The sequence below is a fragment of the Hyla sarda genome, chromosome 10 (genome assembly GCF_029499605.1).
Source record: "Hyla sarda isolate aHylSar1 chromosome 10, aHylSar1.hap1, whole genome shotgun sequence".
Taxonomy (NCBI): domain Eukaryota; kingdom Metazoa; phylum Chordata; class Amphibia; order Anura; family Hylidae; genus Hyla; species Hyla sarda.
The window spans coordinates 70,900,538-70,916,901 of NC_079198.1; the positions used below are offsets into that span (position 1 = coordinate 70,900,538).

Below are 16,364 nucleotides of genomic sequence, written 5' to 3' on the forward strand. Positions count from 1 at the left end.
CGGTATAAGTTATTGGCTATTTATCCCCCCCGGCGACACTTCTGCAGATCATTGATTTAAAGCGGGCGCTTTAAATAAATGAACTTCAGCGGCTGTTGCGGTGCCAGAGACCACCGCCGCCACCCGCTTCTCTCACCCTGACGGTCCTGGGGACCTCCTGAGTCCTATCACCATGACACCGCACCACTGGCCAGAGACCACCGCCGCCGCTACCCCATTGCCTCCCCCATTCCCGGTTTTATAATGACCCGGCGCGGTGCGGTGGTGGGGGGTGCGGTGCGTGGGGGCGGGGCATTATCGGCAAGGTAATTGCCAATACCAATAACGTCCAAAATCGTGAATATCGGCCGATAATATCGGCCAAACCCTAATATATATATTTTTAAATCAACTGGTGCCAGAAAGTTAAACAGATGTGTAAATTGCTTCTATTAAAAAAAATCTTAATGCTTCCAGTACTTATTAGCTGCTGTATTATCCACAGGAAGTAATTTTCTTTTTGAATTTCCTTTCTGTCTGACCACAGTGCTCTCTGCTGACACCTCTGTCCATGTAAGGAAGTGTCCAGAGCAGGAAAGGTTTTTTTTTATAGGAAATTGCTCCTACTTCCTAAAATGAGGTGTCAGCAGAGAGCACTGTGGTCAGAAAGAAAGGAAATGCATAAAGAAAAGAACTTCCTGTGGATCATACAGCAGCTGATAAGTTCTAAAAGGATTAAGATTTTTTTATAGAAGTAATTTAGAAATCTCCTCCAAACAATGAAGGTAGAAAAAGCGGAGCACTCGCCATATCAGGCTTCTTGTTGCGATTAGACTTTATTCATGTAGTCTTCAGGGGATACAAGCAGGGGTGTGCGGACGGGGGTGCCCTCTCGGTGACGGACCGTTTGGCACCAAAGCGCTTCGTCAGACCGGGATTCCGGGATACTAAAACCCGGTAATTTTACACCATATAGCGTGAATACAGTAGTGCCGAGCATACTTTCTTTGCTTTATGGGATAATTTAGAAATCTGTTTAACTTTCTGGCACCAGTTGATTTCAATTTTTTTTCTCAGTGGAGTACCCCTTTAACCACTTAACGACCACGGGCATATATTTACGTTTCGTATCTGTGGGGTCCTGGTTGCTATCAGCAACCAGGACCCACGGCTAATACTAGACATCGCCGATCGGCCTGATGTCTGGTATTAACCCTTTAGACGCCACAATCAAACAAAGTTGATCGCGGCATCTAAAACGGGAGAAATCCATATTGGCTAGCTTAGTGGATCTGATAGGTACCGCCGTATCCCGAACAGCTTAGAGAACAGTGGGAGGTGCCTTACCTTCTTCCTGGCTGTCTGATTGGCATTTGATTGCTCCAAACCTGAATTTTTTTTTTCTTTTTGAATTTCTTTTTTGTGTTGACCACAGTACTCTGCTGACACCTGATGCCCATATCAGGAACTGTCCAGAACAGGAGAAAATTCCCATTGCAAACCTATGCTACTCTGGACAGTTCCTGACACAGACAGATGTGTCAGCAGATAGCACTGTGGACAAGACAAAAAAGAAATTCAATAAGAAAAGAATTTCCTCTGTAGCATACAGCTGCTAAAAAGTACTGGAAGGGTAAAGTTTTTTTTTAATAGAAGTCCTTTACAAATCTTTTTAACTTTCTGGCACCAGATGATTTAAAAAATAAATAAATAAAAAATTCCACCGGAGTACCCCTTTAAGGGGTTAATCACCATGTTTGTTTAGCAGTGTCATGGTAGAATTGATATACTTCCCAAGACATCAAGGAGTTTCCATAATCCCTTATGTGGACGATATCCTCGCACGAACTAAATCAGCCAGCGACGGCTGCCCTTAGAATCTCTGTTCAGGGTTTTTCCAGGCTGAGATTCCGCAGTGTGCATGGACCCTAAGTAACTTCCTCATCCACCATGTTGATTTTGCAGGTTCAGTAAACAGGATTGATGATGTCATGCATTCTGGCAGTACCATGATGTCAGCATTATTCCCATCCTGAAAGTGTGGGACAGATCTCCACATTCACTGGAGAAGAAGATAGTGCTGTGCCCTCCAGTAAAAAGCCCCCTTGACAGGAAAAAGGAATGAATTGGTTTCTGGATCCGTCAGTCTCCATTACAGTGAATGCAATTCTGTAGGGACGGGGTGCTCGTCTACAGGGTATGTACTAGGGCTGCATGATATATCGCAATAGCAATCAAATCACGATTTTTGCTTTTTGCAATATAGCAATACGGCCCCCCAGGAAAACATGGGATTATCTGCTCGGGCCGGCTCCCGTGGCTGGGTGGCCAGAGCAGGTAAAAACAAATGTAAATACCCGTATTTATTGGCATATGACCCGCACCCCTGCCTGTGTGTTATATGCCGATAAATCTTCTGGTCACTGATTTAAAGCGGCCACAGTAGCGGCTGCTTGTGAAGTATTAGCAGCCCAGCCGTGGCTACTTTAAATCAGTGACCAGCGGCGGCTCCTCCCCGCTGCGCTTTTAATTTTCCTTACCTCCCCCTCCCTCATCATTCCCCCTTTTCCCCTGCTTTTTATAGTTTTATTTTTTCCTTACCTGGCTGCGCTTCGGCAGGCCAGGTCAGACGGCGGGTCTTGTGGGCTGTGTGGTCATGAAGCAGATGAATTACGTCCTCTCCCGTCTCCTCTGCGCGGCATCAGTGACATCACTTTTCATTTCCTGCGAGTCAGAGTTCGGAGTGCGGCGACTGCAGGAAATGAAAAGTGACGTCACTGATGCCGCGCAGAGGAGCCGAGAGAGGACGTCACTCATCTGTTTCACTGACCACGCAGCCCGCAAGACCCCCCGCCTGACCTAGCCTGCCGAAGAGCAGCCAAGTAAGGAAAGTAAAAAAAAAATATAAAAAGCAGGAGAAAGGGGGAAGTCATGAGGGAGGGGGGAGGTAGGGAAAATAAAATATATATATATATATATATATATATATATATATATATATATATATATATAAAGCAGGGTGGGAGAGTGAGGGGGGAGGTAGGGAAAAATAAAAAAAATATATATATAAAAAGCAAGGGGGGGGGAGTGATGAGGGAGGTAGGGAAAAATAAAAAAAATATATATAAAAAGCAGGGGGGAGGAGTGATGAGGAAGGGGGGAGGTATGGAATATAAAAAAATATATAAAAAGCAGGGGGGGAAATAAAAATATATAAAAAGCAGGGAGGGGGGAGGTAGGGAAAATAAAAATATATATAAAGCAGGGAGGGGGGAGGTAGGGAAAATAAAAATATATAAAAAGCAGGGAGGGGGAAGTGATGAAGGAGGGGGGAGTTGGGGAAAATAAAATATATCTAAAAAGCAGGGAGGGGGAAGTGATGAGGCATGGGAAGAATGGCATAGGAGGAACATGATGATGACACAAGGGGGAAATGATGAGGGGGGGGATTATAAGACATGGGGGGGGGAGGAGGCGATGGGAGGGGTAAATGTGGCACAGGGACTGATAAAAGGGGAGGAATGATGTGACACTGGAGGGGACGGGACCAAACTGAGGAGCAGAAGAAATCAAATTTGGGGGGGATGATGTGGCATTTAGTCCAAGTCATTCATATTACATTTTTTTTTTTACTTAAATTTCCCTGTTAAAATGGGTTTGTGTGTGTTATATGCCATAAATACAGCACTAAAAGTCAGTGTTTCCCAACCAGGGTGCCTCTAGTTGTTGCAAAACTACAATTCTCAGCATGCCCGGACCGACAAAAGCTGTCCGGGCATGCTGGGAGTAGTAGTTTCACAACAGCTGGAGGCATCCTGATAGAACAACACTGAGCTGAAGTAAAATGGCGCAGGGAGAAAAACAAAAACAAACTTCTGCTCACCTACTCCCGGTCCCTGCAGATGCCGTTCCCCTCCATGCGCTCCAGGGTGTCCTCTTTTCACCATTCAACTAGTAGGACCTTTCCCTTTTCAGCCAATCACTGGCCGCAGTGGTGTCACATGTCAAGCCAGTGATTGGCTAAAGGTCTTTTGCGGCAGCAAACACACTAGGTTTCCCGCAGAAGATTTGAAAACTGCCCGGGAAACCTAGTGTATTGCTGCAGTACAAGAATGTGACAAGGGGGAGATGGGAAATGGGTAGGTAGGTGTGACATGTGAATGTGATGAGGGGGAGTGGGCATAAAATGGGTAGGTAGGTGTGAAATGGGGGCGATTGGACATGAAATGGATTTCACCATTTTTTTTATTATATCGCATCGCATATCGAAATCACAATTTTTAGGCCCAAAAGCGCAATCGCACATTTTCCCCATATCGTGCGGCCCTAGTATGTACCAATGTTTCCCAACCTGGGTGCCTCCGGCTGTTGCAAAACTACAACTCCCAGCATGCTCGGGCAGCCAAAGGCTGTCCGGGCATGCTGGGAGTTGTAGTTTTGCAACAGCTGGAGGCACCCTGGTTGGGAAACACTGGTATATACCTTCAGAGCACGCTTATATTTTTCTGCTGATTTTAATACCAGATGAGAATTGGATTCTGAAGTCCTCGAGTTAGCAGAGTGTTGGCAACTCTTCTGCACTATGCACATCATCACGCTTTGTAACTTTATATAGTCTCCGCTTCGTGGGTATGTTGCTGTGGTTTGTAAACACAGCTGATTGTGGAAGATCTAATAGAGTGTATTGGGTATTTTATGATGGTACGATATATAGAAGAGAAGAAATTTCATGAACTGACTTGTTGCAGAGGTGTTGTCCTATTATAGTACCACGCTGGAGTTCATGACTCTTTAGAACGTCCTAGTCTTTCACAAAAATTGTAAAGGCAGACTGCATTGGAAAGGGCTGGATTTTATACACTTGTGGCAATGGTCTGAATGCAACACCTCAATGCAATAGTAAGGAGGTTGGGGACAATAGTTTTGTCCATATTGTGTATCTGTCACCTGTAATATGGAAATGTGATAACTGAACTTCATGGAAAAACCTCTTTTATGGATTTTTTTTTCTGTCTTGGAGATGGACATGCTGGGCACCTATATGGAGTCAATTGTCTGTATCCTTAACTGAGAATCAGATATGACAGGACAGATCTGGTTCTTGCCTCGGTCCCTACAGCTCACCTCTTTTCAGGCTTATAAACTCAGAGTCACCCACCTTCATCAGCTAAAGCAACACAACATCCTTGTCTCTGTAGGCGAGGATGAGGAGGGGGTTAATCCAGTGGTAAGTAAATTCAAGAGTCCTTTTTTATTTTTTGTTGTAATATTAAGTACAGACTAGGAAGTTATAACCAATTTTTTGGTTCGGCTCCATTGGGGGACAAAGAGACCGTGGGTATATGCTGCTGCCTATAGGAGGCTTGACACTAGGCAACAAAAGAAAGCCGGCCCCTCCCGGCAGGATATACCCCGCCTAAAGACTCTGAGCTATCAGTTTTAGCTTAGTTGTCCGTATTTTTTTTAGTTTAGGGACGTGGATTTAGATTTTCTCTCAGTTCCCTTAAGGGTCAGGTGTCGGCTCTCTCCATTCTCATTCCTGAATGTATTGAAGCCACCATAGGAGTTCTTCCTTGGTTTCTGAAGACAGGCAAAGTTCGTCTGAGTATCCTAGACCTTCTCTTAGATGACAGATTTTTTTTTTTTTGAAGAGCCCTGTAATGTAATGGGACTGGAAAGATAGCTTGAATGGAATTGTGGATAAGAGACCCACAATTTGAGCTATTGATCAAAGAGAAATTTTGTCCTTGTTGAGGATGGACCGAATTTCTTTCCGAATAATAAAGGGGTACTCCGGTGAAAAACTTTTATTTTTTTAAATGAACTGGTGCCAGAAAGTTAAACAGATTTGGAAATTACTTCTATTAACCTGTTGGGGACATAGGACGTTTGAGAACGTCCTCGGTCTAGAGTAGTTAAGGACAGAGGACGTTCTCAAACGTCCTAGCAAAAACAGATCACTGCCGCGGCGCCTGGCAGTGATCTGAGGGGAATGCCTGCTGTAATCATTCAGCAGGCATTCCCTGACATCGCCGAGGGGGGTCCTGAGACCCCCAAAAATGTCGGCAATCACCACAAATCGCAGGTGAAATCGCACCTACGATTTGCGGCTATTCCGGGCTAATCGGGTCTATTGTGACCCGACCAGCCCGTAAAATGGCGATGATCGGGGTTGTCATAGACATCCCCGATCATCCTAACTGATAGGAGCAAGGTGGCACCCTATCACCTGTGATAGGCCGTTCTCTTGTGAATGGCCTATCGCAGGCCGGGGTCAGGGTTAACTTCCCCTGGTCTCCCCGCCCCTAGGCGTGCGGGGAGACCAGGGGAAGAAAGAAGATGGCGGCAGAGGGACCGTGGTACCTGGATCTCTGGAGGAGCAGCTGCGGGGGGGACCGGAGGAGCGGCTACGGCCGCGGATCGTTGGTGGGTAAGTGGACGTCGGCGGCGTTGTTAGTAGCAACAGTGAAGATTCGGTGATCTTTACTGTTGCTGCTAACAGTTTGAAAACTACAACTCCCAGCATGCCTAGGCAGCCTTTGGCTGTCTGGGCAGGCTGGGAGTTGTAGTTTTGCAACATCTGGTGGGCCTCAGTTTGAAGACCACTGTATAATGATCTTCAATCTGTGCTCTTCCACATGTTGTAAACTACACATCTCAGCCTTCCCAGCATGCCTGGACAGTCTCAGCAGGCTGGGAGTTGTAGTTTCGCAACAACTGGAGAGAAACTGGTTGGGAAACATTGTCTGTTTCCTAACTCAGTGTTTCCCAACCCGTGTGCCACCAGCTGTTGCAAAACTATAACTCCCAGCATGCACTGGGAGTTATGATGCCCTTTGGTAGTCTGATCATGCTGGGAGTTGTAGCTTTGCAACAGCTGGATGCACATTTTTTCATAGAAAAAATTAGTGTAGTGTCTCTCCAGTTGTTGCAAAACTACAACTCCCAGCCTGCCCATGTGACTGTACCCTAAAAACACTACACTAACACAAAATAAAAAGTAAAAAACACTACATATACATATACCCCTACCAGGCCCCTCTACCCAATAAAAATGAAAACCGTCTGGTACGGCAGTGTTTCCAAAACAGAGCCTCCAGCTGTTGCAAAACAACAACTCCCACTATTGTAGGACAGCCATTGACTGTCCTAGCATGCTGGGAGTTTTGCAACAGCTGGAGGAACCCTGTTTGGGAATCACTGGTGTAGAATACCCCTATGTCCACCCCTATGCAAATCACTAATTTAGGCCTTAAATGCACATGGCGCTGTCTCACTTTGGAGCCCTGTCGTATTTCAAGGCAACAGTTTAGGGCCACATATGGGGTATGGCCGTACTCAGGAGAAATTGCCTCACAAATTTTGAGGGGCTTTTTCTCCTTTAACCCCTTATGAAAATGTGAAGTTGGGGTCTACACCAGCATGTTAGTGTAAGAAAATCAAATTTTTTACAATAACATGCTGGTGTTGCCGCATACTTTTCATTTTCACAAGCGGTAAAAGGGAAAAAAGCCCCACAAAATTTGTAACGCAATTTCTCCCGAGTACGGAGATACCCCATATGTGGGCGCAAAGTGCTCTGCGGGCGCACAACAAGGCTCAGAAGAGAGAGTGCACCATGTACATTTGAGGTGATTTTCACAGGGGTGGCTGATTGTTACAGCGGTTCTGACAAAAGCAAAAAAAAAACACCACGTGACCCCATTTTGGAAACTACACCCCTAACGGAATGTAATGAGGGGTGAAGTGAGACTTTACACCCCGCAGGCGTCTGACAGAGCTTTGGAAAAGTGATCTGTGAAAATGAAAAATGTAATTTTTCATTTGCACAGCCCACTGTTCCAAAGATCTGTCAAACACCAGTGGGGTGTAAATGCTCACTGTACCCCTCGTAACGTTCCTCAAGGGGTCTAGTTTCCAACATAGTATGCCATGTGGGTTTTTTTTTGCTGTCCTGGCACCATAGGGGCTTCTTAAATGCGACATGCCCCCCGAGCAAAATTTGCTCTCAAAAAGCCAAATATGACTCCTCTTCTGAGCATTGTAGTTCACCCGTAGTGCACTTCAGGTCCACTCAAGGGGTACCTCCATACTCAGAAGAGATGGGGTTACAAATTTTTGGGGGTCTTTTCTGCTATTATCCCTTGCAAAAATGGGAAATTTGGGGGAAAACCAACATTTTAGTGAAAAAAAAATAAAATTTTTTTTTTTACATATGCAAAACTCATAAAACCCCTGTGGGGTATTAAGGCTCACTTTATTCCTTGTTACGTTCCTCAAGGGGTCTCGTTTCCAAAATGGTATGCCATGTGTTTTGTTTTTTTTGCTGTCCTGGCACCATAGGGGCTTCCTAAATGCGACATGCCCCCCAAAAACCATTTCAGAAAAACGTACTCTCCAAAATCCCCTTGTCGCTCCTTCCCTTCTGAGCCCTCTACTGCGCCCGCCGAACACTTTACACTTCTCCTTTTACCTATTGTAAAAATTCAAAAATTGGGTCTGTAAGAACATGCAAGTGTAAAAAATGAAGATTGTGAATTTCCTCCTTCACTTTGCTGCTACTCCTGTGAAACACCTAAAGGGTTAAAACACTGACTGAATGTCATTTTGAATACTTTGGGGGGTGCAGTTTTTATAATGGGGTCTTTTATGGGGTATTTCTAATATGAAGACCCTTCAAATCCACTTCAAACCTGAACTGGTCCCTGAAAAATAGTGAGTTTGAAAATTTAGTGAAAAATTGGAAAATTGCTGCTGAACTTTGAAGCCCTCTGGTGTCTTCCAAAAGTAAAAACACGTCAATTTTATGATGCAAACATAAAGTAGACATATTGTATATGTGAATTTAAAAAAAAAAGTATTTTGAATATCCATTTTCCTTACAAGCAGAGAGCTTCAAAGTTAGGAAAATGCAAAATTTTCAAATTTTTAATCAAATTTTGGGATTTTTCACCAAGAAATGATGCAAGTTGCCACAAAAATTTACCACTATGTTAAAGTAGAATATGTCACGAAAAAACAATCTCGGAATCAGAATGATAAGTAAAAGCATTCCAGAGTTATTAATGTTTAAAGTGACAGTGGTCAGATGTGCAAAAAACGCTCTGGTCCTTAGGGTAATAATGGGCTCGGTCCCCAAGGGGTTAAAAAATCTTAATCCTTCCTGTACTTATTAGCTGCTGAAGTAGAAGTCTCAAGTTTATGACAGGTCTGTGGCCGCCGTCTTTCTTTTTTACTAGAAACAGATTGCTTACAAAACCTGTAGTTTAGAGGTACTTGAACAATAGCGTTTTTCGCACATAGATCTCTGATTGCACCAACATTTGGTCTACTTTGGAAAAATATATTGGGTTCGGTAGGAGATCCTGGAAGAGATTGGATAGGACTTCTATCTGATAACCCAGTACAGTGTTGAGAATCCACTGGTCGGAGGATATCATTTCCCAATTGTGGAAGAAATGAATGATCCTTCCGCCCACTGGAAATTGAAAAGAAGGATGATGGAGACTTACCTGAGGAAGGTCTTGACCGGTTGGCACCTCTTTGACCCCTTGCGCTCCAGGGCTGTCCTCGGTAGGGGAAGAAAGGCTGGAGTTGGGGAACAGAAACACTGTAGGATTGTCTGTCTTGTTGAGGGGGGCCTCAAAACTGTGATCTGAACTGTGGGGCTCGGCTGGGAAAATGGCCCGATTTTTCCCAGCCTTCACAAATTTTATTTGAAAATACCTTTTTTTTAATGAGGCCTGTGCCTTTTCTAAAGACGAAAATAGGCCGACATATTTGGAGATTTCTTTTATGAAATTATCCCCAAACAGGAGACCCTCAGTAGGTGTGAAGGACTCAGAAGTGGCTAAATGGGCCAACTGGGGATCCAACTTCATTAAAATTGACCGTGTCCGTTCATTGGAGATATATGCCTCTTAGGCAATGCTAGTGAATGCTCTTTGAGACCAACCCTTTAGGGTGTTAACATCAATAGGAGTATCTGACACAGAGGCCTCTTCAGATAGCTCCAAAATTTTTGTAAGGGGGCCCAGGAGGTCGAGGACCTTATCCTGACATGTCCTGAAGGCATAGTCAACACCCTTCTTAGGGTTTTTCCCTGATTTTTGCAGATACTTGATCAAAATGGGGTCAAGTTCAGGAGCTGCTGCATCATTAGCGGGAAGAGTAGGCCTAGGGTACTCTGCTCTAAGTTTGTTACGGGACTTTTTATCAAGCCCTTTTTTAATCCAGTGGGATAAATATTGATCCACTCTCCCAACCTAGGATGCCTGATGTGGGAGGGATCGAAAAAGGGGATGCCTGTGCTATCAAATATGATAGTGGCATTCCCAGTATCAATTTCATCGAAATTTGTATCACTGCCCTCCGAATCAATTGGGTAATAGGAGGGCGTCATCAGAATCTGAGGAAATAGAATCCTTTGCAGAAGTGTCCTCAGAGCATTCCTGAAAAGAATTCGGTTTTGACTGATGAGAGGCTTTACTAATCTGTACTTTATTTACTTCCTCACGAATGGAGGGTGAAAGATGCAATGAAGGAGCATCTGCAGTATGGCTGCAATAAGGACGCATGCCTTCTTCAGTTTCCTGGCACACCTCAGTAGGAATAGATTTTCTGTGTTTCTGAGGGTTATGGCCTTCATAATCAGAATGCCTCTTTACAGGAGTATTTTTTTGTATGTTTAGCGCTTTGGGCTGCTTTATGAGCGAAAGACTGAGAGATTGCCATAGCAACCGACTTCGTCACAGACTCATGCATAGTAACCATTGCAGAATTAACTGCCTTTTGTTCTGACATTGACACAGATTGGTCAACAATATCTTGTATCTGCTCAGTAGACACATATTCACAATCTTTAGTAGAAGTTTGTTCAGAAGACATATTTGTATTTTGTAAAATGATGAAGTATGATGTATTGTACATATTATGAATTAGGTAATAACCAATTAATATATAATTAATTACTAGTTAGTAAACTGTTATATATAGTTAGGAATGGATAATATATAATAATGAGGAAAAAATTATATATATTTATAGCTGCACCACCCTAAAAAGGACATAAGGGGGCAGCAGATTTTAGAAATTGCGGTCGGAAATATACAGCTCAAGCCGCAGTTAAGCCAGTCAGTGACAGGAAATATGAAGGAATACACGGAGGTTACGTGAAGAGACTGAAGTCTAAAAATGCCGCGTCTGAGGAGAGGGGAGGGCGGGAACAGTCCAATTGATCTCCAATTGAACTGAAAACTCGTGAGAGTTTAAGTAAAAGCGCATCACAGTATAATGGTGACACGGAGGAAGGAGAGAACACGGTAAGAATGAAAGAAAGTGGCGAACATACACCAATGAAGGGGGGGAGGAGGAAAAACAGATAAAAGGAGGGAAAAACTAAAGATGTAGAAGTAATGAAGTGAACAAAACAGAAAATGAAAATAAATGAATATTAGGAAAATGGAATTAAATATGCCAAGAAAATAAAGTAAATAGGATTTTTATGAAAATAAATGGTCAGAAAAGACGAGAATAGAATATTTACGAATATATATACGGTGTATATACCGTATTTATCGGAGTATAACACGCACTTTTTAGGCTAAAATTTTTAGCCTAAAGTCTATGTGCGTGTTATACGCCGATACACCCCCAGGAAAGGCAGGGGGAGAGAGGCTGTCGCTGCCCGCTTCTCTCCCCCTGCCTTTCTTGGGGTCTAGAGCGCTGCTGCCGGCCCTTCTCTCCCCCTGGCTATCGGCGCCGCTGCCTGTTCTGTCCCCCTGACTATCGGTGCCGGCGCCCCATTGCCGGCGCCGATAGCCAGGGGGAGAGAAGCGGCGCCGACAGCCAGGGGGAGAGAAGAGGCAGCGGCACCCATTGCCGGCGCCGCTGCCCCGTTGCCTCCCCCCATCCCCGGTGGCATAATTACCTGTTGCCGGGGTCGGGTCCGCGCTGCTGCAGGCCTCCGGCGTGCGTCCCCTGCGTCGTTGCTATGCGCTGCGTGGCGCATGACGTCAGTGCGCCGCGCCGTGCATAGCAACGACGCAGGGGACGCACGCCAGAGGCCTGCAGCAGTGCGGACCCGACCCCGGCAACAGGTAATTATGCCACCGGGGATGGGGGGGGGGCAGCGGCCCGGCAATGGGTGCCGCTGCCCCTTCTCTCCCCCTGGCTGTCGGCGCCGCTTCTCTCCCCCTGGCTATCTGCACCGGCAATGGGATGCCGGCACCGATAGTCAGGGGGACAGAACGGGCAGCGGCGCCAATAGCCAGGGGGAGAGAAAGGCCGGCAGCAGGGCTCTAGACCCCAGGAAAGGCAGTGGGAGAGATGCGGGCAGCGACGGCCTCTCTCCCCCTGCCTTTCCTGGCGGTGTATCGGGGTATACACGCGCACACACGCACCCTCATTTTACCATGGATATTTGGGTAGAAAAAACTTTTTTTACCCAAATATCCTTGGTAAAATGAGGGTGCGTGTTATAGGCCGTTGCGTGATATACCCCGATAAATACGGTATATACATATATATGTGTGTGTGTGTGTGTGTACTTATCCTGCGGTAGCAGCAAAGAAAGAGGGTGTGGTTAGGTATGCAGTGCCTTATATCACCTATGCCTCACTTTCATATAGCACACTTGGTTGCGCATATTCATTGTAAAGTTTTTTTTCTTCTATGTTTTTGTTTTGCTGTCTGAAATAAAATGTATTTTTTGTTAAACATTCCATATTTTGTGGATTGTGCACGAGTATTAATTAGATCACTGGGAAATGTTACACTGGGGACCCCCTGTGGATAAGCTGTTTTAGGGGCCTCAGTACAGCCAGCCCCTTGCCACCTTCATTGTTTATCAGGCACAGCTCCATACTTCTAAGACTAAGTTTCCACCTGTTTTTTTTTTTTTTTTTCTGGCAGTTTTTGGGCTAAAGTCAGAAGTGTATCCATAAGGGAGGAGAAGTGTAAATCCTTCCTTAATATGTCCTATTCCTTTTGAATACACTTCTGGCTTTGGCTCAAAAACTGCAGTGGCAGTATTCCAAAAACTGCCAGAAAAAAAACCAAGTGGAGCCTAAGGGTACGTTCACACGTATTTTACGCTGCAAATCTGCTGGTGAAGGCCCGCTCTATGCTGGCTTTACATGTGCCTGCTCGTAGTGGCAATACGCCGCTACCAGCAGACACACTGCGATGTGCGAGTCTCAGTATACTCGCACATTGCGGGAGCTCTCTGCCTAGCTCAGAGCAGGGAGAGTAGCTGCGATGTGCGAGTATGCCGCGCACATCGCTGCACTGTGTCTGCTCATAGCGGTGTATTGCCGCTACCAGCAGGCACATATAAAGCCAGCATACAGCAGGGCCTTCACCAGCGCATCCGCAGCTAAATACGCTGCGAAAATCCGCGCGTGTGAATGTACCCTAATAATTATTCCTGGGATGACAATTTCTTACAGCTTTGTCGCATTCAAACATTGTTAATGTTGTATGCTTTTCAACACTATTTAATTGTTTACATAAATAATTACTCTGTATATGAAGTTAAGTAGCTTTATAAATACCCTATACTCCTAAATTAATAATAAAAAAGCTGGTAATTGACAATGTTTGAGTTGGCATATACAATGCATTTGGAAAGTTATTAAACCCATACATTATTTCACATTTTGTTATGTTGTGGCCTTGTGATAAAATAGGATGTTTCTAGATTTATTTTTTACTTTTGAATTAATATTTTTATTAATAGGTTTTAAGTTTACAAATATTTGGTTCTCCAACAGGAAAAGCCATCTACCCCCAAGCCTTTCCAACTGTTTTAATGCACAGAGCTTTGGAGAGACATGTCTAATCCTGGTTGCTGCTAACTTTACCAGTTTCAACATTTCTTTACTTTTTCTAAGGTCAAAGTTTGGAACCTGGAAAAGCGTGATGGAGGAAATCCGCTGTGCACCAGAATCTTTCCTGCAATTCCCGGTAATAAGCCGACAGTTGTATCATGCATCACAGTTCATGAAAACCTCAACTTTATGGCAATCGGTAGGTATTGTATAATGTAAAAAATATTGCATAATTGTCTAGAAATCTATAGAAATCCTTTCCCCAAAGCTTTGCATTGCTTTTACATATGATGCCATTGTATGCCCCCAGTCTTTTAATGTATAATAATCTTGTACTGAATGAATTTGTCCCAGACAAAACAGTCTAATTTGCTCATATCAACCAATAACAGACCTTTAATTTCCCAAATTGCTCCTGTAAAATGAAAGCTGAGCTGTGATTGGCTTCTATGGGAAAATTGGTCTTTCTCTATCGGCTCCATTGGGGGACAGACCGTGAGTGTATGCTGCTAGGCGTGATGCAGGGACAAAAAGCTGACTGAAGACTTCACTGAAGCCTCCATTAGGTAAGTTCTTCTGACTGAGGTAAGTACTTCCCCCTTTTTCTCCATAGGTAAGGACTCGCAACCTCTGGAGACCCCCTGTTGTGGCCCACCTTCAGTTTATGGGGCTTGATATACAGGGGCTGCTCTTATGCTGGGGGAGCAGTGGCACCTGAGGGGGCATATTTTATTAGGCACCTTACTTATGGGGCATGTGGTATGGGACACTTTCATATGTGTGTGTGTTTTGGTGCACTACTCCAACGCCTTATATGTGGCTGTCAGCCGCGGCGCTGCTTCGGGCATTCTCAGCACCGGTTTACTTTCCTTGTGCCTGCAGCGCCTTATACGCGGCTGACAGCCGCGGCGCTGCTACGAGCCGGGCGCTTCAGCGCCGACTTACTTTCACTTTCGCCGGCAGCCTCTGCTGGCATTCTGGCCGCCCGCTCTGTTCCCCAATCGCTCTGGCCGTTTTGCGCCCAAATCAGGCAACCGCAAACCCACTTCTGCATGAAGTGAGGCCCCCACCCACGGTTTCTTTTCGGGTGGGAGGTCGTCTCTTGTTTTTCTGAGACATCTGGACCTCACACATTCAGGACTCTTGGGTCAGGGACGTGGTGTTCAACGGTTACAGGATCGAATCCGCCTCCCTTCCAAGGGATCGCTTTTTTTCGATCCCGGGCCCCCCGTTCTCCTCCTCTGGCGAAGCAATTTCGAGCGACTCTCTAGTCTCTGCTTCTCCAGGGGGTGATAGTCCCCGTCCCTCCAGGGGAACGTTTTCGAGGTTTCTATTCAAATCTTTTTGTGGTCCCCAAGAAGGACGGTTCTGTGCGACCAATCCTAGACCTCAAGCGTTTCAACCGTCATCTTCTCATCCGCCACTTCCGGATGGAATCTCTCCGCTCGGTGGAGGCGTCCCTGGAACAAGGGGAGTTCCTTTCATCGGTGGACATCAAGGATGCCTACCTCCATTTGCCAATATTTCCGGGCCATCATCGGTATCTCCACTTTGCGGTTCCAGAGGGGCACTTTCAATTCATAGCCCTCCCCTTCGGTCTAGCCACGGCTCCTCCGTTCTTTACAAAGATCCTTGCACCAGTGGTGGGCCTATTACGGTCGAGGGGAATCTCGGTGATACCCTATCTGGACGACCTTCTCATCAAGGCTCCAACCAGAGCCCAGACTCTGGAGAATTTGGACGTCACTCTCTACACTCTGACTCGCTTCGGGTGGATGGTCAACCGGGACAAGTCAGTCCGCCGGCCTGCCCAGTCTCTAACCTTTCTGGGACTTCGATTCGACACGGTCTCTGCCCGGATTTGTCTTCCGCCAGACAAACGTCTGGCTCTCCGGGTGGGGGTCCGCTCCCTGCGGACTCAGGTATCAGTCTCCATCCGCACTTGTGTGGAAGTCCTGGGTCGGATGGTGGCAACTATGGAGGCCGTACCCTTTGCCCAGTTTCATTACCGCCCCCTTCAACTGGCGATTCTCTCTCGGTGGAACAAGTCTCCTCTGTCCCTTGATCGTCAGATTGTTCTCCCTCTCAGGGTCCGTCATTCTCTGCTCTGGTTGCTCCGCTCCCCCCTTCTTCTCCAACGGCGGTCGTTTCTTCCCCTTCACTGGCAGGTAGTCACAACGGATGCCAGCCTGTCGGGCTGGGGCGGCCTGTTCAGGGATTGGACGGTCCAGGGACTCTGGTCTCCCCAGGAGACCCTTCTTCCGATAAACATATTGGAATTACGGGCGATTCTTCTTTGTCATCTTCATTAGGAGTCCCGTCCTGTCCGCGTTCAGTTGGACAACGCCACGGCCGTGGCGTACATAAATCGACAGGGCGGCACTCGCAGCTCGGCTGCCATGGCCAAGGTGACCAAAATTCTCACCTGGGCGGAGAGCAAGGTTCCGGCCATTTCGGTGATTCACATTCCGGGAGTGCTCAACAGGGAAGCGGTCGTCACCCGACCCCGGCGAGTGGTCGCTTCATCCGGAGGTCTTCACGCAGCTCTGCGACCTC

General features: G+C 46.0%; 2 protein-coding genes across 2 annotated transcripts in view; one reads left to right on the top strand and one right to left on the bottom strand.

Moving 5' to 3' along the window:
* LOC130294643 (protein kinase C delta type-like) overlaps positions 1-11,296 on the bottom strand; it is a 48,889-nt gene extending 37,593 nt beyond the window's left edge. Inside the window, exon 1 of the mRNA XM_056544813.1 lies at positions 9,492-11,296. Within this exon, the coding sequence (XP_056400788.1) occupies positions 9,492-9,860 (369 nt within the window). The 5' untranslated portion in view covers positions 9,861-11,296. The remainder of the gene's footprint in view (positions 1-9,491) is intronic.
* Positions 1-16,364, top strand: part of VPS11 (VPS11 core subunit of CORVET and HOPS complexes) — a 56,880-nt gene that overhangs the window by 3,297 nt on the left and 37,219 nt on the right. The window contains exons 2-3 of the mRNA XM_056544812.1: positions 5,057-5,206; positions 13,872-14,007. Coding sequence (XP_056400787.1) covers positions 5,057-5,206; positions 13,872-14,007 — 286 coding nt within the window. The remainder of the gene's footprint in view (positions 1-5,056; positions 5,207-13,871; positions 14,008-16,364) is intronic.